The 27,397-nt window shown below is 40.3% G+C and overlaps 3 protein-coding genes across 13 annotated transcripts in view; 1 reads left to right on the top strand and 2 right to left on the bottom strand.

Annotated features, from left to right (window-relative positions):
• The window catches only part of axl (AXL receptor tyrosine kinase), a 28,511-nt gene extending 25,021 nt beyond the window's left edge, over positions 1 to 3,490 (top strand). The window contains exon 20 of the mRNA XM_020605623.1: positions 583 to 3,490. Coding sequence (XP_020461279.1) covers positions 583 to 1,042 — 460 coding nt within the window. The 3' untranslated portion in view covers positions 1,043 to 3,490. The remainder of the gene's footprint in view (positions 1 to 582) is intronic.
• A 188-nt stretch (positions 3,491 to 3,678) lies between these two features.
• LOC109963276 (galectin-4-like) lies at positions 3,679 to 10,103 on the bottom strand. The gene is given in 10 exon segments (XM_020605647.1): positions 3,679 to 3,891; positions 3,971 to 4,016; positions 4,018 to 4,143; positions 4,238 to 4,326; positions 6,328 to 6,357; positions 6,461 to 6,487; positions 7,924 to 8,037; positions 8,204 to 8,408; positions 8,897 to 8,985; positions 10,059 to 10,103. Coding segments are annotated over 10 exon segments (948 nt in total). The 3' UTR covers positions 3,679 to 3,714.
• Positions 10,104 to 11,444: 1,341 nt separating this feature from the next.
• The window catches only part of ryr1b (ryanodine receptor 1b (skeletal)), a 69,047-nt gene continuing 53,094 nt past the window's right edge, over positions 11,445 to 27,397 (bottom strand). For 4 of the 11 annotated variants that reach the window (XM_020605655.1, XM_020605660.1, XM_020605657.1 and 1 more), the window contains 27 exons: positions 26,813 to 26,892; positions 26,603 to 26,679; positions 26,409 to 26,482; positions 25,891 to 25,908; positions 22,999 to 23,079; positions 22,684 to 22,772; positions 22,003 to 22,131; positions 21,631 to 21,735; positions 20,423 to 20,452; positions 19,468 to 19,497; positions 19,237 to 19,318; positions 17,842 to 19,145; positions 17,664 to 17,749; positions 17,119 to 17,302; positions 16,653 to 16,739; positions 16,076 to 16,330; positions 15,842 to 15,972; positions 15,562 to 15,604; positions 15,346 to 15,479; positions 15,207 to 15,267; positions 14,968 to 15,114; positions 14,664 to 14,798; positions 14,418 to 14,574; positions 13,860 to 13,924; positions 13,654 to 13,754; positions 13,266 to 13,317; positions 11,445 to 13,127 (listed from right to left, as the gene is read on the bottom strand). In XM_020605655.1, coding sequence (XP_020461311.1) covers positions 13,032 to 13,127; positions 13,266 to 13,317; positions 13,654 to 13,754; positions 13,860 to 13,924; positions 14,418 to 14,574; positions 14,664 to 14,798; positions 14,968 to 15,114; positions 15,207 to 15,267; positions 15,346 to 15,479; positions 15,562 to 15,604; positions 15,842 to 15,972; positions 16,076 to 16,330; positions 16,653 to 16,739; positions 17,119 to 17,302; positions 17,664 to 17,749; positions 17,842 to 19,145; positions 19,237 to 19,318; positions 19,468 to 19,497; positions 20,423 to 20,452; positions 21,631 to 21,735; positions 22,003 to 22,131; positions 22,684 to 22,772; positions 22,999 to 23,079; positions 25,891 to 25,908; positions 26,409 to 26,482; positions 26,603 to 26,679; positions 26,813 to 26,892 — 3,833 coding nt within the window. In that variant the 3' untranslated portion in view covers positions 11,445 to 13,031. The remainder of the gene's footprint in view (positions 13,128 to 13,265; positions 13,318 to 13,653; positions 13,755 to 13,859; positions 13,925 to 14,417; positions 14,575 to 14,663; positions 14,799 to 14,967; positions 15,115 to 15,206; positions 15,268 to 15,345; positions 15,480 to 15,561; positions 15,605 to 15,841; positions 15,973 to 16,075; positions 16,331 to 16,652; positions 16,740 to 17,118; positions 17,303 to 17,663; positions 17,750 to 17,841; positions 19,146 to 19,236; positions 19,319 to 19,467; positions 19,498 to 20,422; positions 20,453 to 21,630; positions 21,736 to 22,002; positions 22,132 to 22,683; positions 22,773 to 22,998; positions 23,080 to 25,890; positions 25,909 to 26,408; positions 26,483 to 26,602; positions 26,680 to 26,812; positions 26,893 to 27,397) is intronic. The other 7 variants (XM_020605663.1, XM_020605665.1, XM_020605664.1 and 4 more) reach the window with 3 other exon arrangements.

Below are 27,397 nucleotides of genomic sequence, written 5' to 3'. Positions count from 1 at the left end.
GGCGACGTCACGGTCCTTGATTTTATTCTATTCATAAAGGGCTTTTGAACTGCTCTTAGTCTGACCCGTCACCCAGGACCTGTTTGCCTTGGGAGACCCTACCAGGGACATATAGCCCCCGACAACATGGCTCCTAGGATCACTCGGGTACTCAAACCGCTCCACCACAATAAGGTGGCGGTTCAAGGAGGGGTTAACAGTCTATCTGCTTTTCAAGAGGTGCAGCTGATGCTTTGAATGTTTTGCATGATTCTTAAAGATGTGTTGATAAACACGCTTTTACTGAATGATATAGACATGCCCACTTTGAAAAGCTTGCACACTAAGCTCACACAGAATTCAGGTATTTTTATGACGTTTAATTAAATCTTGAAATGAAATTTACTCTAAATTGTTAAGCGGTGTTTTTAAAAAAAATCTTTTCACTTAGTCCTGTCCAGCAAATACTCAAAGAAATTACAAAACAGTCTTCATTTTTAGGAAATTATGAGGTAACTTTACAGTAAAGTGTTAATGTTGTTCACATGCTTTAACAATGTGCAAATATTAAATATACGATTATCATTTGTTTGTCCTCTCCAGCTATGCTCTGATGTTCTCCTGCTGGTTGCTGAGCCCGAAGGATCGCCCATCATTTGAGTCCCTGCGCTGTGAACTGGAAAAAGCCCTTGAGGATCTGCCGGACCTCCAGGACCCAGATGAGATCCTGTATGTCAACATGGACGAGTCCTCCATGGAGCTTGGGGCCGTTGGTGGTCGTGATCCCATTGGGGGGCCACCCCCTCTCTGCCTGAAGGCCCTGGACTCTGTGACCACAGTGGAGGTCCACCAACCCAACCGTTATGTCCTCTGTCCCCAACACGAGACCAACCGAGCCCTCTCAGACTCCCTGGAGAGCCTGGAGATGCCGGTGTCGTCCTCCACAGCCACGCTGCCTCTACAGCCATCCTGCCATTCCACTCCCAACCCCACTCCAGCTCCCACGCCCACTGTTGAGCTGCTGGAGGACAGGGAGGGGAGCAGGAGAATGCACTGGCAGTGATAGCTTCACTTAAAAATGGCAAGACTGGTCACTACCAAAATGTGCCATCCTTTCACCCCAGTCCAAGAACCATAGCCAGCCTCTTGCTACTGACTTGTAAGAAACCACAAGTGCCCATACATACATATTTTGCACAAACACACTCATACAGATACGACCCAAGGCATTCCACGGAAGTGAAGGATTGGGATCATTTCTTTTTCAACCCTTCTCCTCTCTTCTAAAATAAGCACATTTCCAAGTGAGTGTAAAAGGTGTAGCAGGACAAACACTATTATCCAACAACAGTGGGTGAACAAATGTAGAGCACATGTTGTTGCCCACATACACTGCAGCACAATCAATCAGACAAGTTAATTCCCAGTCATGATAGCAATAAAATACCATATCTGTACAACTACCTTTACAGAGCAGACTATTGTCCTCCATGTTATTAAGCTACAACATCAAATGTCTTTGTAAAACCAGCTCAAACACTGCCAGGCTGAATCTACAGCTGAACACACTCAGGAGCTTGTACTTTCCAGTGAGTAAGTCACAACTAGCTGAGAAAATGGATGAAGAACCCACCTAACTCCTGCTGTGTAACTCGAGGATGAATTGGAATGAAAAGAAGCAGCAGAGTTTGTTTTATTGATGAAATCTTTTGATGAAGACAACTGCCCGCTTTTAGTATATATTGACATAAAATTATGGAAGTATGTAAAAAAAACAAACCCACAACAACTGAAAAAATAAGTGATAATCATATTTAGCGGAGACAGTGAAATGCCACTGCAGGCTTCTGAGACTTTAATGTGAAGCTGTTATGAATGAAGAAGGTCTCAAGCATCTAAAAACTTACAGCAGTTCTTACTGCAGCCTAATGTAGCGCTCTAACAAGCTGTATCTTCCTGAGGTTTTACTGCTACAGTAGTTGTATTTTAAGCCCAGTGAGTAATTTGCAGTTCACACAAGGTGACTTTCACACAGGAGAGACAACTGTGCAAGTCCTGATTCAGCCAGTCTGCATATCTTTATCATATCTCAGGAACCTGGGACTTTGCTCTACAGTAACAAAAGTACAAAGGCGGCTGTGGCTCAAGAGCTAGAGTGAGTCGTCTCCTAAACAAAGGGTTTGATTCCCGGCTCCTCTAGTCCACATGTAGAAGTGTCTTTGGGCAAGACACTGAACCCTAAGTTGCTCCTGGCGGTTGTGAATGCTTGTGTGCACAAACGGGTGAATGGGAAATGGTGTAAAACAGAACTGCGCTACATAAATAAGCATAAGACCATTAAATGGTCAAAACAAGAGGGTACATGTGATCAGAGGAAGGTGGGTAGATTAAGGATAGGTACGGGCATAATGGAGTTACCTAAAGCAAATGGCAGGATAAATTCCTCACCTTTGCTTTTGGCTCAAGCACAGTGTTACTACACATTTTGTATGCTCATCTTTGTTTTGTTTTTTACAACTTTGCACTAATGTTTTTATATCAGTGTATGTAATTTGTATATCTTTATGCTTCTTTCATCTCACTTTCTGTACATTCTCAGTTGTAGACACATCTGTTCACTTGTAACAACTTGCATAAAGCCAGAGAACAAGGCCAGTGAAAACACTGCAGAAAACGTTGAGCTCAATTGAAAGAGCGTTTTCTGTAGATGAGCAAAGACTGCGAGATTGGGAAACATGACTGGTGTCATCATCTGACTTCATAATTTTTTTCTTTTTGTGGGGAATATTTTTGTTTCTCGAGGTTTAGCACTGTAAATAGAAGCCTAACACCAGCAGAGTCATGGAGGAGGAGACAGAAAGCAGCAGATGAAAACCAAACACAAGTGAGCATTGTCTAAACCTCTGCTGTGAGGAAGGTCGCCAGCTGCAACGTCACATCATGCATGCACTTATTTTTATATATGTATATTTGCTAAGGTTCACTATTTTGCCATTAGAATGAACTTGACCATATCACCACAGACATTTTGGGAGAACATTAGTTTAAATGAGGATTTTCTCAGTTGTATACATCAGCGGTACATATGAGACAGTATACAGTGGTGTGTTACACCTGTAACATTACTGAATATCTGGTCAAAATGAAAAGTACATTACTTGCAAACACCTTTGGTACTGTATACTCCGCTGGTCACAGTTTCTGATCCATGGACAGTGGTGGTGAGACTGAGGTACTGGATGTGAATATTTCACCTCTTTTAATGCAGATGCACCAGATGTTTAAAACGGTTTGGTTGCACAGCAAACCATAATCAAGTGCCTTCCAAGAGACAGTATTTTGCATTATAGTAGGTTTTGTATGGTTTTGATTCTCGTGATGTGTTGAATTGGTAGAGGACTGTGCTATAATAATACCTTTATATTGTCACTGCCATGGTTTTTAAACAAACTTTTATACAGTAGCTACAGTATTTTGTATAAGAAATAAATGTGTTTATTCATGAACGAGCACTCCTGAGCTCTAATGTGGTTCATATTGATCTCATTCTCATCAAAAGTGTTAGTGACATGTTTCCTTGAGTTAACCAGGTGTGACCAACGTGTGAAGTCTCATTCTGTCCTACTGAGATTTATGATCATACAGCAGCAAGCTTAAGAATATGAGGTGAACAACCCAGTGGCTGTAAAACACATGGAACAGAATTTATTGATCAGTGCAAAGGTGAGTGCACTCTCAGAAGTGGATATAGGAGATCTGCACATCGCCCTCGATCTCCAGCATGTCCACCTCACTGAAGGATTGTAGGCGGTGGACGAAGTCAAACAGGTGCTGCCCGTTCACAAACACCTTAAACCTTTGGTTTCCGCAACGAATTGATATCTGAGGAAAAGAAACGGAAAAATTAAAACACTGCAGACCCAGAGTCAGTCAAAATCTAAATCACATAGAAATTCATCATAGGGAGAATTGACGACCAAATGACAGGCACCACTTACATCAAAGTACTGTCCCTCCATGAAGGGGTTCATGCCGAGCTCTCTTTCCTCTTGGCCCCATCGCCCTCCAATCATGCTGTTTCTCACCACAATCCCCTCCCTCACTCTGGGGTTCAGGTGGAAGGCAATGTCCCGGGATCTGCTCACCATAAAGTTGATGCCAATTCTGCAACCCAGAGAACCAGGAGTACATTATGTGTCTGTTAGCACTCACATACTTTATTGTAGTGATTTACACATGCACGATCACAAACACACACCTCTGTGCTCCAAAGGGCACCATGCCTCTGATGACGATGGTCCTCTTAGGAAACATCCCTCCTGGGATCATGTTGGAGTAGGGCACAGGCTTCAAAACAAAACAGCATGTAAATACAGCCTTGTCTACACACCACATGTGAGCTAACAGCTACAGTATTGTTCAAAATAATAGCAGTACAATGTGACTAACCAGAATAATCCAGGTTTTTAGTATATTTTTTATTGCTACATGGCAAACAAGTTACCAGTAGGTGCAGTAGATTCTCAGAAAGCAAACAAGACCCAGCATTCATGATATGCACGCTCTTAAGGCTGTGAAATTGGGCAATTAGTTGAAAGGGGTGTGTTCAAAAAAATAGCAGTGTCTGCCGTTGACTGTACAAACACAAAACTATGTTGTACAAACGTTTTTGTTTCTAGGATTTAGCAATCCTGTGAATCACTAAACTAATATTTAGTTGTATGACCACAGTTTTTTATAACTGCTTCACATCTGTGTGGCATGGAGTCAACCAACTTGTGGCACCTTTCAGCTGTTATTCCACTCCATGATTCTTTAACAACATTCCACAATTCATTTACATTTCTTGGTTTTGCTTCAGAAACAGCATTTTTGATATCACCCCACAAGTTCTCGATTGGATTAAGGTCCGGGGATTGGGCTGGCCACTCCATAACATTAATTTTGTTGGTTTGGAACCAAGACTTTGCTCGTTTACTAGTGTGTTTGGGGTCATTGTCTTGTTGAAACAACCATTTCAAGGGCATGTCCTCTTCAGCATAAGGCAACATGACCTCTTCAAGTATTTTGACATATGCAAACTGATCCATGATCCCTGGTATGCGATAAATAGGCCCAACACCATAGTAGGAGAAACATGCCCATATCATGATGCTTGCACCACCATGCTTCACTGTCTTCACTGTGTACTGTGGCTTGAATTCAGAGTTTGGGGGTCGTCTCACAAACTGTCTGTGGCCCTTGGACCCAAAAAGAACAATTTTACTCTCATCAGTCCACAAAATGTTCCTCCATTTCTCTTTAGGCCAGTTGATGTGTTCTTTGGCAAATTGTAACCTCTTCTGCACGTGCCTTTTTTTTAACAGAGGGACTTCGTGGGGGATTCTTGAAAATAGATTAGCTTCACACAGACGTCTTCTAACTGTCACAGTACTTACAGGTAACTCCAGACTGTCTTTGATCATCCTGGAGCTGATCATTGGCTGGGCCTTTGCCATTCTGGTTATTCTTCGATCCATTTTGATGGTTGTCTTCCGTTTTCTTCCACGTCTCTCTGGTTTTGCTCTCCATTTTAAGGCATTGGAGATCATTTTAGCTGAACAGCCTATCATTTTTTGCACCTCTTTATAGGTTTTCCCCTCTCCAATCAACTTTTTAATCAAAGTACGCTGTTCTTCTGAACAATGTCTTGAACGACCCATTTTCCTCAGGCTTTCAAATGCATGTTCAACAAGTGCTGGCTTCATCCTTAAATAGGGGCCACCTGATTCACACCTGTTATTTCACAAAATTGATGACCTCACTGATTGAATGCAACACTGCTATTTTTTTGAACACACCCCTTTCAACTAATTGCCCAATTGCACAGCCTTAAGAGTGTGCATATCATGAATGCTGGGTCTTGTTTGCTTTCTGAGAATCTACTGCCCCTACTGGTAACTTGTTTGCCATGTAGCAATAAAAAATATACTAAAAACCTGGATTATTCTGGTTAGTCACATTGTACTGCTATTATTTTGAACAATACTGTACACCTCCATCTCTCATCAACCCTCATCTTGCACATCTTAGCTGTCTCTGGATTTAATGCAGGGCTGTTTTTTAGAATATATTACATGGTGTGAGGTATTTTATTATTTGATAACATGTACATTAATGATACAGTAACATAATTATGAATAATCTCACTAAAGAATGTGGAGCTGTAGGCTTTGACTGTGGCCACTGAACACAGTTGTCATGATACTTTCTATTCTCTGTTTCAGTCTGGTCACTGTATTTAGAAAGTGAGCACTGGATGTAGTGTAGCTACACACGAAACTTGAGTGTGAAACAAATTTTACTCACAGGGTTGTAGACTGGCTGCCCACCCATACCCTATAATCAGATGAACAGATACAAGAATTAGTCAAAGAAGAATAAACAAAAATAAAACATGAAAGATTAAAGACGTGTCAACTTTATAATGTAGTGTTCTCACTGGTAGGTTTGATCCCGGGTATCCTCCCTGACAGAAGAAAACATAGAGCAATTTGGCTTCGTTTAGCATAAAAACAACCAAAAGCCATAAAAATACAAAAACATGTACAAATAAAAATTCAAAAAGAAAATAAAATCTGTTATTTTGACAAGATTTCATACCCCCATACCACCACCCATGTCTCCTGGGTATCCACCCTGCAAGAGGCACATATTTTATTGTTCCCTGATTCATTGTAGATTTGATTTTTTTTTTTTTTTTGACATGTTTGTGATAGAAGCTTTATAAATGAGTGAATATGAACACTGATGAAGATTAGAACAGAAAGTATTTATTTACCCCCATGCCTCCTCCTGGATATCCTCCCTGTTTAACATTAACGAGCCCGTCAGATTCTGCTGAATACTTTCAACGCTGTATTTAGTTTTATTTTTAAATTACGACCATCTTGTCATGAACACAGTATGTATACTTACTCCCATTCCTCCTCCCATTCCACCACCCATGCCACCTGGGAATCCTCCCTGTATATTGTTGAGAAGAAGCAGGTGTAAGTGACAGTACATTTAACATTTCACTATCGTTTTGGTACGGTATAGATATAGTTTCTGAAAACAGTAACATACCCCCATGCCACCTCCTGGATATCCACCCTGTGTACAAGTGGTGAACATGTTAAACACTGAACAATGTTGTGTTAAATACATTTTTACACTTTACTGGTTGCTCATCATATAATACATTATGTATACTTACTCCCATTCCTCCACCCATGCCGCCTCCCATTCCACCCTAAGAAAGACCAAACATAACTGTAATAAATCTTATTAATACATCACATAAAGTACAAAGGGTTGTACTAAGCAGAGTTGTTTAATACCACAGACACCAGGAAAAAGTGACATACTCACACATACATACAGTACAGAGACTACTAGTACTAGTACTACTACTCTGAGATCTACTACTGCGGTTTTTGGTACCGCTTTACGTTAAATTACATCTGAAATAGTAATTTCAGGGAAGTGATGGGAAAATACAACAGAAATCACCAGACATTTGTTGGTAGCATTGAGTAAAACTACTAACACTGCTACTATAATATGGCAACCAAAAGAAATCCTCTGATAACCATAAAATAACAGCCTAGTAAACACCAGCTGCCTTACACCCATAGAAGCCATTGTGCTTCTCAACACACACTGAGATTTCAGCTCTGCTTAGGTTTGAAGTACAAACATGATCAAACATTAAAACTCGGTAAAATGAAACTAACAGCTACAATATTTACTGATTTAAACACTCCCGTTCCTTTAGAAAACCTATTCATGCCACCTTGACACAGCATAGCAACCAGCTGTTACTGATTTGTTATTTACATCTCGTGTAATTTTTGATGAACTTCCTTGGCCCAGCAAAACGCAAAGCATCAGGCTGAAAGCTTCAGGGACTCAGGGTCTCACCCCTATGACGTTAATTGTCTGGATGGAAACATCTCCTCCGATCTGCATTGCACGCACTCTCTCAAAAGGAATACGGTGTTGGAAGGTGTGGAATTCATTCCCATTGACTTTGATCTGCAACAGGAAAAGAGGGTGCCATGCTCAGAACAGATCCAGAAATATATAATGTTGTATCTATTTAAGGGTTGAGGTGTTCACAGTGTTATAAACCACACAGTGACAGCACATCATAAGTGACACAAGAAAGTGTCACCTGTTAAGAAAATACTTTACATCTGACCTGGTAGCCCTGTGAAGTGACTATGATGACCATTTCAAAGCTCTGGCCCTTGCAGAAGGGCATGCTACGGATCTTTTCCTCTGATTGCCAGGATCCATTCTGGCAGGTGTTGAAGACCACCTTGTCCCAGCCATCAAACCGAGGGTTGAAGTGGAGGGCGATGTCGCTGGACTCGAACTCTCCACAAAGCAAATTAATAAAGAACCTGCCAAAAGTAACGAGAGGGGAACCAGAGACATGGCACCACTGAGTCCTGAGGTGACTGCTGACTTATTTTATTGTTAGACAACAGAAGCAATGCAAACAGTGCAGACAAGGCAGAAAAACCCAAGTATCGTAAAGGAAAAATCTCCCCACATATGTCACAGTACGTATTTACTTTGTCTGCTAATGGCCTGTAAAAGAACCACTGACGCTCAGATATTACTATTTTGAAAAGGGGAGGGACACCTGATAGAGAAGTGGGCCTGTGTGTTACAGTGGTGATATCCAACAATGCAGAGAAAACTGCTCCACCCAGAGTCAGATTGCACAAGGTGTTGCCTCACTTTTCAAAAGGTGTAAAAAGGTTTTGGTCAGAGATAAATATGCCACATTGGATAAAATATTACCGACAGTACTTGGAAGTTAATAAAGTATGAACCAAACACACCCAGCAGCTTTTAGCAAGTGCACTGTGTTTTCTAAACCCACCTGGTAATATTGTCAGGAATGGTTCCCTGTAGGTAGATGGACACCCCTTCCCTCAGCCCTCCACAGATGGGCCCCAGATAGGGAATTGTCTGTACAATGCATGCAAGCATGTATCATGTCAGTCACATTATGCAGTTAACAGTCACTCCATAAAGTGTCGGTCAAGACACAAGATATCCTGGCATGTCCGTGAAAAATGTGTGTGGCAGTGGTTTAATTTTACGATTTACTCTTCATGATGCAGTGGTAAAAAGTATTAAAATACTGCAAGTAGGGGTCATTTTGAGGTACTTGTACTTTACTTGAGCATCTCCACTTTATGCAACTTTACACTATTAATTTTCTATATTTGACAAGTGTTACTGCTTACTTTTCATATTAGCATTTTACATTAAAAGGTCTGATGAAACTTTATGCACTGTCAAAAATTCAGAGATTCCAAACTTTTTACCTTGTGACAAATATGCAGTGTCTGTTTGGGACCTCTTGTCATGTTTCAGGTGTCTGTTAGCATTTACTGCCTCTACACTTCTCTGATTGTTTCATTTAAATCACTTTCAAGGCCCAAAGAGATACATCTGACCAATAGTTCGCCAAAAACCAAAATTAGGACAAAAAAACTATTATCAGAGAATGGTGCTTTTTCTTCCATCCTTTCCAATTAATCATTTCATGACCTCTAAGATTTATCGTGCAACCCTTTGGACATTTGGTCACACTCCTAGTTTGGGACCCATTGACCTGAACTAATTGTATATAAAGGAGTTAAAGCTAGCTCCATTTTAATAACTCTTTCAAAACCTTTCTTTCGCCTTACAAAGAGAACTGTCCTGACATTAGATGAATGTCTTGCCAACAAAAAGTTAATTCATATTGCAATTTCCAATAAATAAATTCACTGAATGTCATAATGTCAGTGAAACTATGAGCAGACACAGTAGCCAGTGACTTAACAGATATTTAATTAGCTAACAAGCCAGTCGAGAAACCCAAGAAATGAGTCTGCAATAAAGGAACTATCATTCTGTTTTTAGATTTTTAAATTGGCTGGCTCCACTGATGAGTAAATCCTAAACCCTTTACAATGCATTACCCAGCAAGTCATACATACAGGGACAATCATTCCCTTAAAAATTCAGGAGCAGCCAGTGCAGATACTTACAGGGCCATAGATTGGCTGATAGCCAGGAGGAGCAACAAAAGACATGGCAGCAGTCACTGAGCTGGACAAGCAGGCAGAAACAGGAGGGTTTTGTCTCTGCTGGAGGCCTTGTTTTATACAGGTAGTGAGGGAGGGGCATGTCTGGATATGAAACCCAGGCCTGCATCACAATGTTTACTTTGGAGGCACATTAGCCGTTTGACCCAGTAGAGGAATGGCATGCTACAACAAAAAACTGAATAGAGAAAATATAATAAATAATAAAATACAGAATTTTTAAACCAGAGACCAAAACTGGCACAATACACCATGAAACTTGGGACTGTTGTATATTGTCCTTTATGTGGGAGTGGAAAAGACTACAAAGTCTAAATCTGTGTATGCAATTTGAGAGCTGTTCCGTCAGTTGTGATTTTAACATTTCTATGAGATTAAAATAATTGTAGAAGGGCGTGTGCATGATTCATAGATTATTCAGCCAAGTTTGTTTACCAAAGGCACAGAGAAACACAAGTATCCCTTATCTACCACTTAGTCCATTATTCATAACTCCACATATAAATGCTTCAGGGGGGCAGTAGGTTTTTCCAGCAAATTCTTTACAAAGTAAACATGCAAATTGCTCACACACACACACAAATAAATGCACATAGACACACAATCTTTCAAGGAACAAAAACTATCTGAGTGATAAATGGGTGGTTCCTAAAGCAGAACAATGTACTTGTAATATTTGGTTAAGATAAAAGTTGGCTAAAGTCACAAGAGGGAAGGTTTCATTTAATAACTTGTAAAATAAACAAAATATATCTTAATAATGTCCTGTCACTACATGTGCCAGGGTCAGAGAACCTTCTGCAAAGTATGAAGGCTGTAATAATCCAATATAATGAATATGGCGGACAAAAAAATCATGTATATGCAGTGAATTAAAATGCATTTAAATATATGTTGCAAACAAATGCTGATATATAATTTTTGTACAATGCTAACAGAACTTTTGGAATGCTTATGCTTAAAGACACACACTCACATATCTGAACACACACCATTGTATGGACCTAGAAGGTCTCCTCTAACCTGCAACCTTAGCAAAAACCTACGAGGGGCACTTGGATTGACAAAGAACACATACTGTATGCTCAGTGGACATCAAATGATAGAAATGAAAGATTTTAGCTGATTAATATTCACATTGGTGCAGCAGGTAAGGCCACAATGTAATCAGATAATCTACTCAATATGTAAATACAAAGATTTTACTGTGTAGTGTTCTTGCGTTATCACGCTCATAAAAATGTGTTTACACAGTCAGTCACAGAGGACATACGCACATATATACATCAAGTACAACCACACACGTAAATGAGGACACATGTTCCAGTTCTTAAAATAATCTGTTTATTCTGTACTGAAACACGGGGTTTAGTCAGAAAGAAAGTAGTGATCCCATTCAGCTCCATACCATCGACTGCCCCTGTGAAGAGCACAGCAACAAATTCACACTTCAGTCATCCGCAAACAAATGAGTCGTGACCTTAAAGATGGAGAGTTTTGTGAGTTTGTGTGCATGTGAGAGGCAGAGTGAAACAGAACTGTCTGAGATCACAACACACATGACTTTCTTGATTGAGAAAAATAACTTATATGCTGGATTCCTAAAAATATCTTTCATAAAAACCTAACTAGCAAAAACAAAAGCTAATTTTCTCTTCTGACTGCAAACGGGCCATTTACTTAAATGACCCGTGTGGATTTCACAAACAGCTCATGTCCGATAATATAGCATGGATCATTTCAATTCTTCAAAGCCTTAAAGAAAAATAAATATGTAAATATGATTTATGTAAAATATGTCTTTTCATCAAAAGGGCTCCAAGCAGCCTAGTCATTACTCAGTTATACAATGACACTTTGGCCATAATGTACATTAAATACATTCATTACCTATTTCAATGCACTGACACAAACGTATTTGTGCATAAATCGTCATAAAACTGACTCTTAGCCAGAGCGGTCGTCTTCAGAAGATCTGATCTGGATACAAACAATAAATAAATAATCTTGGCATCCTCTTATACTGTATGTGTGTGTGTTCATCATCACTGTCATAGATGGCACAGAGACACCGGTGAAAATAGGGGACCACATACACCCAGGGATGCATTGTAAGACTTTAGAGTGCAAGCTGGGTTTGTCTATACATCTGATTCACACCAGTATAAGTCAAATATGCAGATGATACCCCATTTATTATCTTGGCAAATCAATTCAACAAGAGTTTCGATACATGATTGATCTCTTGTGTGAAGATGAGTTTCTAAGCCTTGAGAGAGGAAGAAAAGGACTGAGGGGGCCTTAAATGTTCAGCACTCCCTCAGAGATCTCAAAGTGTAAACTGCTGAATCCTTTTCTTTTACATCACTCTCTCACTGAAAGGCCAGAAATCATAAATGAAAAACCACATGGCAGCAGCCACGTACGAAAAAATCCCCCACCTTACGAACAATATATATAAAACATATCCACTCAAATGTCAAATAAAAGTGTTAAAGCTAAAAATCTAAATTGCTAAAACAGTGACATTGCTATAGGCACTATAACGTTTACAGAAGTAGCGACTGAACAGGTCCAGTGTGTATAGACACAGTTGATATGCAAGGCAATCAATGTATTTTTAACTCAAAAAAGGCCATGTAGTGTATTCATAGTGGGAAAAAAAGGCCCGTGGCTTCTTGTGTCTTTTTATGCATCTCTGATTATTCATCTTTTTAAATCTACTCTGTTATCATTCTGCTGCAGGTGGTACACTAGTGCAGTCAAAGTGTGCATCGCTTCAACAGAGGAGAGAAATGCACAAAGGACAAAACTAAGACAGGTGTGTTCCATCTCTACATTTCTACTGTTTTCTCTCTCTGAATATCCCTCCCCTCCTCTCTTGTCTTTTCAGATGCACATGAGCAGTGGGAGACGTTATCCGAGCTGATCCTCATACTGCTTCCTGAAGCAGTCCCCAGCAGGGAAGAAGTCCCAGCATCGCTCCTGGTACATCTTCCACACATATGACTCCTGAGAGGCAGGTGGGAAATATCACAACATAAGCAAGAACAATAAAGGATGGAAGAAGACAAAATGATTAATGAGGCCTGCCCCTTTATTTTATGAACCTCCTTTATTTATCTTAAATGAATCTGTGTAGTTACTGACCTGTCCTGTGTGTTCTGTTTCATCTTTATTGATCAGGTACATCAGGAAGAACCTGCAAGAGAAAAGAAAACTACTGTGAAGAACAGTGCAACATAAGAACAGGGTTATTGTTTGGTGACATTCTATGAAAGACGGAACAGTTTTCTCAATTAGATTTCTCAAGAGGCCAAATTCCTGAGGTCAAAATGGTGGATAACCTATTTAAATACTGAACATTTTGAGTGCAAATATACACACTGCTTTCCTCTTCATGCCAGGTTCTGATACCAGGATGCAAGAGAGAGGCATACTGAATGATGCTGCACATTAACAGTCAATGTAAAACACTCATACTGTATTAAGGCTGTGCAGTGTAAGTGTTAGGTCTGCACTCTGAAAGGCAACTCACATGTAGTTGGCTAAGTTATGCTCTTCTAAAGTGTGTGTCTCGAAGCCGTGCGGCGTAGTGTCAAAGTAGTCACTTCCTATTCCACAGATGAAACACTTTGTCTAGAAGGAGAAAGGATGGTTTAGACTGGACATGCTCCTGGTTTGTAGCTGAAGGTAGACTTTATAAAATGACCAGGTAAATCCCTGTGAAAGTCATCATCTTACCTCCATGTCCTCTCTGACCTGCTCCTGCTGGTCTCTCAGCTCTCCAAAGGCATCGATGATCAAACCTGACACACAGATGCAGCATTATTTCTTACAAGTTTAAAGATCAGAGGGACTCACAACAAAGCTAATGTTTGATGAGGGAAGTGAAGGCCTGTTCTCTGACAGATGTTCCCAGCTGGTCAAGAATTCAATACTCCAACCTTCTTTTCTGGTCTCTAAAATGCCTCTCCATATTATTTATATTTCAGCCAACCACGTGTTGTCAGGAAGCTTCTCTATCTTTAGAAAAACTTTTAAAACTCCATAAATAATGACTTTCAAGTGCTTGCCTTTTATAAGCAAAATGAATTATTAAAGTATGAATTAAACAGAGAACTTCAACATTTTATATGAAATGTTGTAGCAAACAAATTAACTGCCACATTCAACACACATATATTAAAATAGTGTAATTGGATAATGTGGGTGGTGTCTAATCATCCACAAGGAACACAGAGTCCTTTGTTTAAGAAAATAACCACTCGTAAAAAATATCAAACGCAGGACTGTTCATACCCTGGATGATAGCAAGCAGGATGACAATGACAAAGAAGAAGAAGGTAATGTCGAAAACCACTCGATAGAGCTCGTATTCATCCCCGGCTGGGTCCTCAATTTCATCTCCTATGCCACCACCAGCACGCACGCCAACATACATGTGGAACAGGTAACACTGCAGGAGTGAGTGAGGACATGGGTCAGTTTAGAAAGTTCAGTTTTGTGACACAATAAATAAAAACCACAGCAGTGCCCTCAACTCACAGTCATCATGTCATCACACTTCATGTCAGGTTCGTCCTCATCCTCACTCTTGTTGTAGAACTTGCGGAAGAAGTTGAAGGCCACCACGGTGTACAGGTACACTACTACAGCCAGCAGGCCTACTGTCATCACCAGCTGCAAGAAACAGATGAATAGTCCAGTGTATGCTTAATACAATGTCAAGGCTGCAGTTGCTAATGGGAAAACAGGAGGGCAGAAAGCCTTGTGATGCATTTTAAACATGGTGATAAATAAAATGTGCAAGGGCCAGTGGGACAGACTGGTGCAGCAAAAATGTGCAAACCTGTTTGCCGTTGTGAGTAACAGAGGACAGAATGGTGCGCAGGGTTTTGACACCCATGGCGATGTCCAGAAGATGAGCGGCAAAGAAGAAGTTATTGTAATGTCCAAGCATAGACATTAGCGTGTACCAAACCAGGTAGAGGAAGGTCTAAAAGGTGAAAGAGTGCAGTCAGTGGCACCGTACTCATAACAAATTCTCTCATTGTCTAAGTAATACCATCAACTGCTTCTTCAACTCACATTGTCAGTGAACACAACACCAAACTTCCAGATCTGGTACTTGATGTCAATAGATGTTACCCTGAGGACAGAAGGACATGTTTGTCTGAAGCATTCTCTTCCATAACCCTGCTAGTTAAAATGCATGAACAGTACATACCAGTTGAACATTGAGTTGTCAGGTTCAGGCTTCTTTTCGTGCGTCATGGCACTGACGTCAAGAGAAGCCAAATCCATACCGAGCAGTTCAGCAATCCTTTCTCTGCCGTAGATGTCACCATATTTATCCAGAACCTGGATATCACACACAGACGTCATTTCACTGCAGGACGTATCCCTGTAAAAACATGGCTGACACCACAGCTGAAAAGCTCACCTTTCTTTTCACAAACTTGTCCCAGTAATTGTTGGGGAAAGTGCTGCATTGAAAGAGAAACATGATAAAAATTTCACAGTTAACCTAAATTTCTAATGCTTTACTTTAAAATGAAAATTTTGTCTTCAGATGTTTAACTGGTTGCAGGCTAAAAATTCTGTTAGCGTTTGGGAATGGGCCAGGTCTAGGCTGGAATGAATCAGACTGGGCTGGAATGTCAGGCTCATTCAGTATCTACTGTACATCGATCATCCATCAGATGATGTAGCAGACATCTTACGGAGTATTGAGCACCAGTCTGTCCCACTGGCCCTTGATGTCATCGTCCTCAGGCTGCTCAGTGACATAGAGACCGTCAAACTCCAGCTTTCTGGCCAGCTCCTTCTCTCTCTTGAAGATAACCAGAGGGACCTGAAGGGTAGGGGGAACAGAATACACACTGCATGAAACCTACAAGCAAACAGAAAAATACTGATGGATTTTTGTGTAGCAAAGCACAGTGAACACCAAATACCTTGAGGCAATTGTAGCCGATGATGCAAAGGAAGGAGATGATGGTGTGGATCATAGCGAGGAAAGACAGGGCTGGTTCCATGTAGCCTGTGCTCTCCTCCAAGAAGTAGTACAAGGGACCTTCTTCATCATCATCATCTCCTCCATCATCTAATCCAGACCCCTCCTCTTCAGCACCAGAGCCTTCAAATAGACCAGAGCCCTCAAACAGACCAGAACCCTCAAACTCCTCCTCACCTGGAGGACTGTCAGACACCTGGAAAGGTCAGATGCAAAACACATCCTGTGAGTCTTCATATGGCATGTAACCAAATTTCTAAAAAGCTGAGGGTGAAAAAAACGGTAAATAACGTTTTGACAAGATGTTGCAAAATACAGTATTGTTTTCATTTAACATTAAAATACTACAAGCTAATGACAGCCATGGCTTTGGAGTATAACTCTTATTGTGTCAGGATTTGTATAACTTTTCTAAACTTTTATGCAAATCAGTTACTGGATATTAAATTTACAATCCTCCAATTACTCAGAAACTGTACGTGTGTGTTTCATCTAAAGTAAGTTACAAATGCACAGACCTTGTAGAAGAGTAGGATGAAATTAAGAGCGAACGCGATGAACAGGGCCAGGAACCGAAGGTTGTAGAAGTTACGAGAAAGGTAGTTCTGGAAGGAAATGAAGGAGTAAGGTTTATCTATGGTCCCAGCAAAACATAAAAGCCATATTTTGCAGTCTGATTCCTCTGTATTAAAGTCTAAAACAAATTAGGTAAGCTAACGAGGTGCTTATTTCTGCTCTCCTGCAGTTGCCAGCGATCTTCCATGAGCTAACAGTCAGTGGTAACACAGATATACTGAAATAAGGCCGTTGTATAAAATGATTTTCCAACAGCATCCCGAGCAAATTATCAGGACATATCAGACGTCATTTTTGGCATCTAAATTCCTTACAATACAATGTTATCACTGCATGTCAGACTATGACACTATGGGGTGGCTAAGAGCATAAATTCATAACTATGTTCTGCAGCAAAGAACGTCTTACCATGAATTTAACCCTCTGAATCTCCAGCTCATTCCACAGCTCAAAGCCGTCACCAACAGGTTTCTTCTCCTTTTTCACCTTGGTCTTCACCTTCTTTTCTTCCTCCTCTTCCTCCTCCTTCTCTTGTTCCTCCTTTACCTCAGGTTCAGGCTCTGTCTTTTCTGCCTTCTCTGCATTCTCCGTGCTGCAAAGGAGAAATGGACAAAAACACGCCCTTTCTCTTTGCAAACAGAAAATGTGTCTCTGGACTTAGGAGCAGTACTGCCTTAACAACTGATACAAAGATTTGTGATGATCCATCCATCCATTTTCCTCCGCTTATCCGGGACCGGGTCGCGACCCGGTGATGATGTGAACAGCTAATTATGAACAGTGAAATGTCTGGATATACATATCATCTAAGAAGTGGATCAACTCTAAATTTGTATTTTCATTAACATTTGAATTAAGTTAATATAGCTGTAATTTTATATAATATTTATGTATTATCCCAAGGGTTCATTATCTTTAGCAGAAGCTGCTCAGTTCTGATGTTGACAACTTACTCTGCCTTCTCGGTCTCCTGAGGAGCCACTTCTTCGTGTTGTTCAACTTTTTCTTCCTCTCCTTGTCCCTCTGCTGCAGCTTCCAACTGTTTCAATAATTGTTTGCATTAAATTAATTGACTCTTGGAGAACAGATACATTAGACAACAGTGAAAGACCATGAGACAGAATGCCTCACCAATTTCCTCTTCAGCAGTGGTGTGCCCTCTGGAGTCGGAGGCTCTTCAGGTGTTGTCTCACCAAAGTCTCCAAGTCCCCCAGGAGCATTGAAACCAGGCAGGCGTCCACCTTCCCTTTCTTCGCCATCCTCCTCTTCCTCCTCTCCTCCCACAGCATCTAAAAGTTCTGCTGCTCCATCTGTGTCTTGGACCTCTCTAGCCCCTGGCTCAGGTGGCAGGTCACCATGAACTTCATCCTGGGTTGGATCTGGCATGCTGGCTAGAATCTCAGTCACCGTCATCTTCTTGGCACCCTCCACTAAGCCTCCACCGAACAGTGCCTTCCATATGAGTGTGAAGAAGCCCTTACATATACTATAGGCAAACATCAGGATACCCATCAGAATAGTGTAGACAAGCGTAACCAGGCCAATCACCATGTCCTTTACTGTCATTCTTCTTAGTTTACGGTACTGACGCCGCAGGTTACGGAAGGTGAACATGTTGAAGAAGTCAACCACGCTCTTCAGAAAATCTGCAAAAGCTGAGGCTGACTCTGCAGCTTCCCCTTCTCCTTCATCTCCTTCTGCAGGCTCTCCTTCATCTCCTCCACCCTCCTCTTCTTCCTCATCATCTTCCTCTTCTGCACCATCTCCCTCAGGCTCAGAGATAGATGCAGCAATGTTCATCTCAAAGATGGTGTCCTCGCAGAAGTTCACAAACAACTCCATTTTCTCACTCTCGCCGCCCTCATTGACCACATCAAAGATGAACTGCCTTTTGGACTCCCTGACTTGAGGCATTTCCCACTGGTTGCGGTTGGCCTCACTGATTTCAAAGTAAATACGCTCGATCCTCTTGCTGGCTCCCATTATCTCTATGCGACCAAGGAATGGGCGGAAGTAGTTAAGCACGCTCTCGGCCTGCTCCAGGAAGTTCTGCAGGCGAGTGTCATGAGGTACGTGCTCTGACAGGTTCGTGAGCAGAACGGCGATATTGAAACCAATGTCTTTGGCTGGCTCTTGGAAACGATCAGCAAATTCCTCATAGTTGATCATCTCATTCTCATCGGCCTCTGAGCAGGAGAGGAGGAACTGGATCTCTGCTGGAGAGTATTGCTTCTGGCTGTCCATGGCCTTGGAGAAGTCCTTCTTGGAGATTAGCCCACGGGGGTCAGTCACATAGTCTCGGAAGGCGTCCGATGCCACTATGTCCTTGAGCTTGAGGAACATGTCGAAGAACTTGAGGATCATCTCCACGTTGCTGGAGGACTCCACCAGCATGTCAACCATCTGCCTAGCAATAGTGCCATTCACCACATTACCTAGAAGTACAAGGTGAGAGGAGGTGAGAAAACCACAGACAGCATGTGTCAGAAAGGACAGGATATCACCAGGCTGGGATGGACATCATACCTTCAAGCAGAGACAAAAGCATCACCACCATGTCCTTCTGCAGATCCAACAGTTCCTTCAACAGTCCAATCTGACTGGAGTCCTTTAACCAAGTCAAAACACAAACAGCAGAGCAAACAAAATTCTTATATTCAATATATAATGTTAACATTCAGGTAAACTGACTGAAAATTTACATTCTGATAATATATCACTGTGTAAGTTGAGATATGTCTGTCTGAGAGACACTACCTCAGAGTGTGCCGTACTCCAAAAATGATCCTGGGTTTGCATTTTTAAATAAAGAATATGCATTTTAATCATAGTGTACAGTGAGTGTGATGGAAAGCAAGACAGACACTGGAAACACAGACAGGTACAGTATAAGAGGGGGAAGAAATTGCCTCTTCTACTGTAGACAGCACCGCTTTTCCCCATTATCCAAAAGAGTGGCTACAGCATGGGAGCAAGGAAGACATAAACACACTTGCAAACACTGATTTTAGCACCAGTGGATAACAAAAGCCACACATATTTTACAGTCTATAGTGATTGTCAGGCTGGTGGAGATGTAGAGGTAAAGGGTTTCAGGGCAAGCAAGCATCAACCACCAGTGAAATCACTGCTATACCTTGAAACACTTCTACACCAAAATAAGTACAATAATAATAATTCAACAAAATAGAGCTAAATGAACAGAAGCAAAGCAGGTGTTTAATGACATTAAATATTAAATAAAGAAAATTATCTTTTGTGTTCAACTTCAAAGAGTTTATCTACTTTAATATACACTAATATACAGTAGTGGTGTGGAATAAATGTCAGAAATGTATTTAGAAATAACTTTCAAAATATGGCCAATCTGTCACAAAATAACTGTGCAATTTCATACTTGTTTTATCTTTTCCACCTCACAGAGTCTGTGAATGGGCAGTCGTTGTCTGGACCTGTTGTTCATTGTCCATGCATTCAAGAATAACACTTGTTTTTCTTGTGGGAAAACTCAAAAGCAAAAAAACAATTTTACCAGACATCACAAAGGAAAAAAATTGATTTGCTGCAGAGGGAATATACAAAGATGGAAACGGAAATGATGCAGGATGTTGAGCTGAATAATTTAATAAATAATGTGATGAAGCATGAGATCTTTAAAGGAGCACAAGGGCCTTCTAAAAGAGATGGCATTCACAGAGAGACAGATTCTTACGCCATTTCGTTGTCCAGGATCGGGGTGCATCTAACAGAGTTACACACGAAAATAAAACTGTTATCCATCAACAGGTTTACTTCATTTTTGTATTTGTTTTGTACTTTATGTAAATGTTGACATGATTCTAAACCAATTTTTTGAAATTCAGTATTAATACATTAGCACAGATCAGTTTTCCTCTTGATAAAAAAAACATGAACAATGACAGATAGATGGTATATTTTCAGAACATTTGTGGTGTTAATACAGATTTTCTGGAAACCAACTAATCTGTAAGCACTGATGCAAAAGCTGTTCTGTCTTGCTTTAAAAAACATCAAATATATGAAAAAGATATAAAAGTGCAGCAGCATCAGTAGCAATCAACATTGCCATGTAAAATTAGACTGAGTAGGAAACATTGCAGCTGCTTGTTAGATCAAACTAATTACAGACACCAGACACATGTTATCTAAAGCAAACACACATTTGTCTAAAGCACAATCAAACCGTGAGCACTGGTCAGTAGGAAAAGAACAGATGCTTAAATCAGGTGAGGTGGGCTAACTCTATTGTACACAATCAGAAAATGTGAAGTGAGATCAAGGGGGAGTAACTGTTTCTTTAAATTGTTTCCACCATCTTAACCAACATCATTTAACTCCTAGACTGAGCTTCCATATGTGAGTTCCCATTTTTTGGCACCTTTAATTGTGTATTATTGACTCCTTATTTAGGTTCAGAAGCAAAACTTCAACTGGACTCAAACTGACAACATAACAACTATATACTGTGGTCATAGCATATTTAACCTTCTGCTGTACATGTATCATCACCTCTCTAAAGGTAAAAATAATGTAAAACGGCTTTGTAGAGAGGGAGAAACAATCCGACAACGAAAAAGTGAGAAAAGCTAGCTAAAATTTAAAATCAAGTTCATTAAACAGTCAAAAATCAAATAAATATAAACTTTACTCTGAACTAACCAGAGAGAGACAGTTCACAAACTCAGTAAACTCAACGTGAAATTAAAACATATGATATAAAAAGGTAAAAATTGTTATTTATAATTCTAAATTGGTTCATTGTTTTTTCATTCATTTTCAACTGTAATGGCACCGAGACATTACTGGGTCATTCAAAATGAATAATTTTAAATTAACCATGGTCTGACCTATGTCATGTACACTGAAATAAATACTCACATTTGTTAGGATGTCTCTTACCTGAGCAAGTTTCATCATCATATGTGCAAAGACGTGCAGGAAGCCCACCACAGCGTCCCACAACCTGCTGTGGGCCAGAGACTGTTGGTTACCAGTACAGGGACCCTGGCGGACACACACAATGTGGGCAATGATATGAGCAAAAAAGAGCCAAGAAAAGCCAATATCCCTATTATGTGAAGAAAACCCACTAACCTGGGCAAGTGAAACATGCACAGTGATTAGATCAACACTCTACAGGTTCCACTTTCCAAACAGCACATGATCCCTCACTGGCTTCCCACCCTGCACCACCCTGTGGTGTCTGCTTGAAATCATGTCTTGTGTATTCATTCACCATTTAATCTGTCACTTATGCAGGACCTTTCTCACCTGGATGTACTCAGTCAAGCTGTTGAAGACCTGCTTAGCCACAGTCATTGCTTTGGAGAAATTCCTCTTACCAGGCTCATCAATGATGTCTTTTCCTGAGTAGTACCAGTAAAAGTCACTGATAGACTCCTGCAAAGGAGGATGAAGAAATTAAGTGCTAAACTGACCCAAGAAAAAGATATTTTGTCTATAGTTAAAGTATAATTTAGTATGTGGCACAGTTTTAGTATGGCACTAATATGTTGGAAGTGTAGTCTAATTATACTTATAACAAACAACAAATTATAATTACCTGACTTAGGTTAGACTTTAGCACACTAAAATAAAAATTGCTCTATTTTCTAAAATAAATGCACAGTATGGGTGCTGACTGGCTAAACTCTCAAAAGTAGCAAGCCAAAAAACTCCTCCAGCCTGTAGGGCAATAACCAAAAGGTTAAAGTGCCATCTAAACACCACCTAACTGCAACATCCATGGTGTAGTTCCTGGCCCCTCTCTCTAGACAAAGCAATACATTTTGTATCACGATATATTGTCCCATAAGTCAATCAAAATAATGTACATGCTATGGAGAAATCTAATGATAAAGAACAGCTTAACACCTACTGAAAAGCTTCATGTTGATTTACTTTAGGGTAAGTTTTACTGAAAGTACTTTACACAGACTATGTCAGAGTGACCTGTAGTCGGAGCAGGTAGTCTACAGTGCAGATGATGACATTGATGGTAGTGGTGCTGCCTGTCTGAGTTCTCAGGTAGTTCTGAAAATCTGGATACAGACAACAGAAATAAAATGTAGCTTATATGTACTTTTCAACAACTGACATTCCATAAATTCTTACATAAAATACTTAGATAATGATCCAGGTATGTAGGTGATCAGGTGTATGCATGGGATATTTGTACCCCATCAGTCTGTATATTCATTGTACAACCACTGAGCTTAACACTAGTGATATTTGAGAAATAGGCATTTCAGTTCTTTACCGACTCACCGTTATTGTGGCCCTCACAGAGAAGCTGCAGGAAGCGGAAGAGGTCACACGTAAATTCATTGTCTGCCATTACTTTTTCATCTGGGCAGAGGAACAAAGGAAATGCAAATAAATCTGTGCAAAAGAAAGTGTTAATAGTGCCTGCACAGATTGTATATGAACTCAGTAAGTTCACGGTGTTATTCTGTTAGAATGCAGTTATAACAAAAATTAGCACAAGCTATTAGCACAAATACCAGTGTATTTTACTTTTGAACTGAACTCTATACTAGTCGTTTCTCTTGCATCACTGATAAACTTGAACATTGTCTTCTTATTGTCATGTACAATATTTGTCCTACTGCTTTGCAGAAAAAGTAAATTAAAACCATTTTACCAAAACAATCTAGTTAAAATTATAGTGTAATAGTTCTGCGAATGGCATTTAGGTATATTCTGTAATTACTAAAAGGAACAAGAGGTACCTGTTGTTGAGTCCCAAAAAATAGTTTATTAAAACTAGACCTGTGTTGTGTCTTTCTCTTTATCAAAATATGGACTCTTATTTCTAAAAATAAAAAAATATTTTAGAAAATCTTTCAACAGGGATAACTGCTGTGGGAGTGGAATTACTTCATAGCTTTCTGTTGTTTTAAGAAAAATAAGTAATAGACGATAACGATTAAAGTTTTAGATTGTGCATCAACTGTGTTAACAGAATCAGCAGTGAAGTAGTGATTATGTTGATCTATAGCAGTAGATCAAACTAAAGCCCACAGTGTGTGTGTGTGTGTGTGTGTGTGATGACTCTGGGGGACATTAGTGTTAGTACTGTACAGTATGTGTGCTGTATGCACGTGTCTTGTGACGGTGTGTACACACATGTCCACTGCAAAAACTGTGAAGCTGTAATTACCATCACCTCATACCGCTCGCCTGCTTTGATTAGAATATGGTAGTGAAAACCACAAACCCCTCCGAGACTCTGATGAGGCTTCCATACTGACTCCATTTTTGGTCTTTCCTTTTGCTTATGGTCCCAGACTTTAACTTTTTTAGAGAAAATATCTTCTTAACAAAACTCATGGACAGCAGATAAATCACAGTGAAATGAGCATGGAACACAGATAAATTAAGACAAAACCAGGGAAGCCGATCTGCACAAACACACACACGACACAAATGTTGACGGTGAACACAGAAATACAGAGACAAGGCACAAGACACACTGTCATGCAGGACAGATCTACTGAACTCTGCAAACTCCAATAAGCTGTCTCACTAATGTACTTTATATCTAATACTGGAAAATGCAGAATCAATTAATTGATTCCTGTTGTTGTCAGCGTGGAAGTAAACTAATCTTTTTTTACAAGAAGTGAGTAGCTTCCTATGTGTGGGCAGTATGACTCAGTTTAAACATTGCACTTTAATTACATTTCAAATCTCATCTGACATTGTATATATCTCTATTAGCATACTGTCCCATCAGAAAGTTAAAAATCACTTTCTCTAAAATACACAAGCAACTGAATTATTGCAGTGAGTAAACTAAAAACTAAGTGTGGCAATGACACCGGGTTTCTTATTTCTGCAGAATAACAAATATGGGCATGGGTGGGGGTGAAAGCTGTCATCACAGTGAATGTTTAATCCCGTATCTGTGCAAGCACAGGGGTGGGATCACATGCAACAGTATGTTGAGAGGTTACAGTATAAGTACAAAATATATAATTATAGGAACCATCATTTCAGCTTGCATTTGCCTTGACTGGTTTCTTGTTACCATTAAACTCAGCTGACCGCATGCTCAGTGTAAAAAGAGACCCCCCCTGCTGTCTTCTATGTGACCACATTTTATGCAAGATCAGCACCAGCACTTCTTTCTTTACAGTAACCTGCTGTACTTGAAGAAGTTTTCAGTTTTAAGAAGTTACAGAATGGCTTTGCACAGGTTGTCCAGCTGTGTGGTTCAACCCACATAAAGGATAAACCAACTATATTTCAGTGATGCAAATAAGAGAGATGTAGAGCTCAGAGAGTTCCTGCTGCTGCTGCAATTCATTTCAGACTTTCTAGGACACAGGGTCAGTGAAGTTCTCTATAGGGGGTTTTCCAGGAACCTATCAAAACATATCTAGCCAAGTAAACGCTCATCTCAGGTTCTGTGTTTTTTTTCTATGGCCCTCCACCCGCTATGGTGTTACATTTCAGAAGCTACATTTCAGCACCCCTCAGAAGGTAGTGGGTGCTTGCAGGGGTGTCGCCTGTGAATGGTTAAATGTCAGGTCTTCACGTCTCAACTATTAGCAGCGTATAAACTGTCTTGATCTCAGTTCATTGACTCACATGCTCTGCACAGCTGTGTATGTGTGCAGCCTTGTCTTCGACTAAACGGAGACTGACACAGGGAAAAACTGTGGAAAAGCAAAGGAGAATGGTGCACATCAGGCCCAGGTCACACTGGGTGATGATAATGAGGCTGTACCGCTGGTTAGGTTCCGATAGTGGAAACACAGCTTTAGATCAATTTGATAGAACTAAGGGGGGGGGGGGGACTTTATAGCCTTTGCTTCTCAGTGATCAGTCACAAGACTGAGAGAGTCAGAGTCACAGTAGATCTGTTGTAAAACACTCAAGGATGAAACTGAAACTTTACAATCACTTTGAAAGAAAAACTACAGAGATAAAATCCACGAGAGCAGCATGAGTATCATTGTGAGGTTTCCATTATAATGCAAACATAATCAAGTGAGTGTAAAGTTTGATTTCACTGGTTCCTTGAGTGTGAAATGAAATGCATGTTAAGTTCACAGCACGGGAAGACTAGTCAAATGATTCTGAGCTAAAAGAGAAAAAGGGCAGAAAGAAGGAAAAGAAAGAAAGAAAATATGACAGCAAAGCTTTATTTACCACGTTCTAGCTTCATATCTGAGAATCATGAAGACAGCAAAGTGACGAGAGGGAAGGACATGGGCATGAGGTAAAGGGTTGAAACGGGCAAAGTGAACGAGATGTGGGAGAGAGAGAGAAAGAGACAAAGAGACGTAGTGAGTCCAAAAATCGTATGGCTGTCATGGGTGGTAAACAGTTTCATACATCAGCAGTGAAATGCTGTGATTAATTCAAAAGCTCTAAACACTCTCAACACACTTTCATGAAAACATACCTGCAATGTGGCGTCCATACAATAGGCACACTCACACACAGATGCAGACAAGAATAACGTACACACTATACAGTAACAACAAAAATGTCAGATTATATCACAAACCAATGCAAAATGAAGTAGGAGAACAAAGATGTGGCACTGTGTGTGTGTGTGTGTGTGTGTGTGTGTGTGTGTGTGTGTAAAGGTAGCTGTCAGCATATGACAGTGTGTGTTAAGATACTGTGTGATACTGTAGCAAGAGGCTGTGGATCATACTCACTGGTGCCTTCCTCTGAAACCATCCCCAGTCCCTCAGCCTTGTTCTGTCTCTCAAAAGCGTTCAGATCCAAAACACTGTCAACATCAAACAGTCCAACAAACTTTACTTATAACTAGACCTTCTTAAAAGTAAAACTGTTTTACAAACTTCAGCAGTCAGAACCAAGAAAGGAAACAAGCAAATTTATTTCAGACCTGCAGGTCTGCATCAGGGCCTGAACACTAAGGAAGAATCCCACATCCTTTTTATCCTTCAGATAGTCCAGCATTCTCTGCACAAGGGGTATTGTTGTTAAACAAAGAAATAAGAAATAAAAAATAGTTTAGCTCTTTATTCCAGCTGTTCAGTTAGAATATAACTGTCTCAAATATACTGTATGCAAAACTCTCATAAGCTCTGTTTACCTGCTGTACATCACAGTTGCCTCCATTGAGGATGGAGATTCCCAGTTTCAGTGTGGAAGAAACCATGGCTCCAGGCTCGCCTGCAACAAGGAGAAACTTAAGCATTGTGCAACAGTTGTTGAGTGATGCAGACCATCTCTGTCATCACAATCAGTTTTAGATATTACTGATTACTTGTTTTCACAACATGGCATTGTGTTGCTCTGTGTCATTATTCTAAAAACTGAAAAGCACTGCATCTCACATTTCTATTCTTGCCTTAATGGAATAGGAAATATAACAGTTATACATCTAAAAAAAATACATTTATTACAGATTAGTCCAGATAGGTCATTTATCATTCGTGAGAAAGTACGCATACAGTATACAGACAGGTGACAAATGAAAAGACAACCCAACATAAAGTGTCTCAGTGAGGTGCTGGGCCACCACGTGCCACCAGAACAGCTTCAGTGTAGCTTGGCATTGACTCTCCAAGTCTCTGAACTCTACTGAAGGGATGAACATAGTTCTTCCCAAAGATATTCCTTTATGTGGTGTTTTCATGATGGTGGTGGAGATGATGTCTAACACATCGCTCCAACG

Source organism: Monopterus albus, unplaced genomic scaffold (assembly GCF_001952655.1).
Source record: "Monopterus albus unplaced genomic scaffold, M_albus_1.0 scaffold71.1, whole genome shotgun sequence".
NCBI classification, from domain to species: domain Eukaryota; kingdom Metazoa; phylum Chordata; class Actinopteri; order Synbranchiformes; family Synbranchidae; genus Monopterus; species Monopterus albus.
The sequence above is the reverse complement of the archived record's forward strand: the minus strand, read 5'-3'. Positions and strand labels throughout refer to the sequence as shown.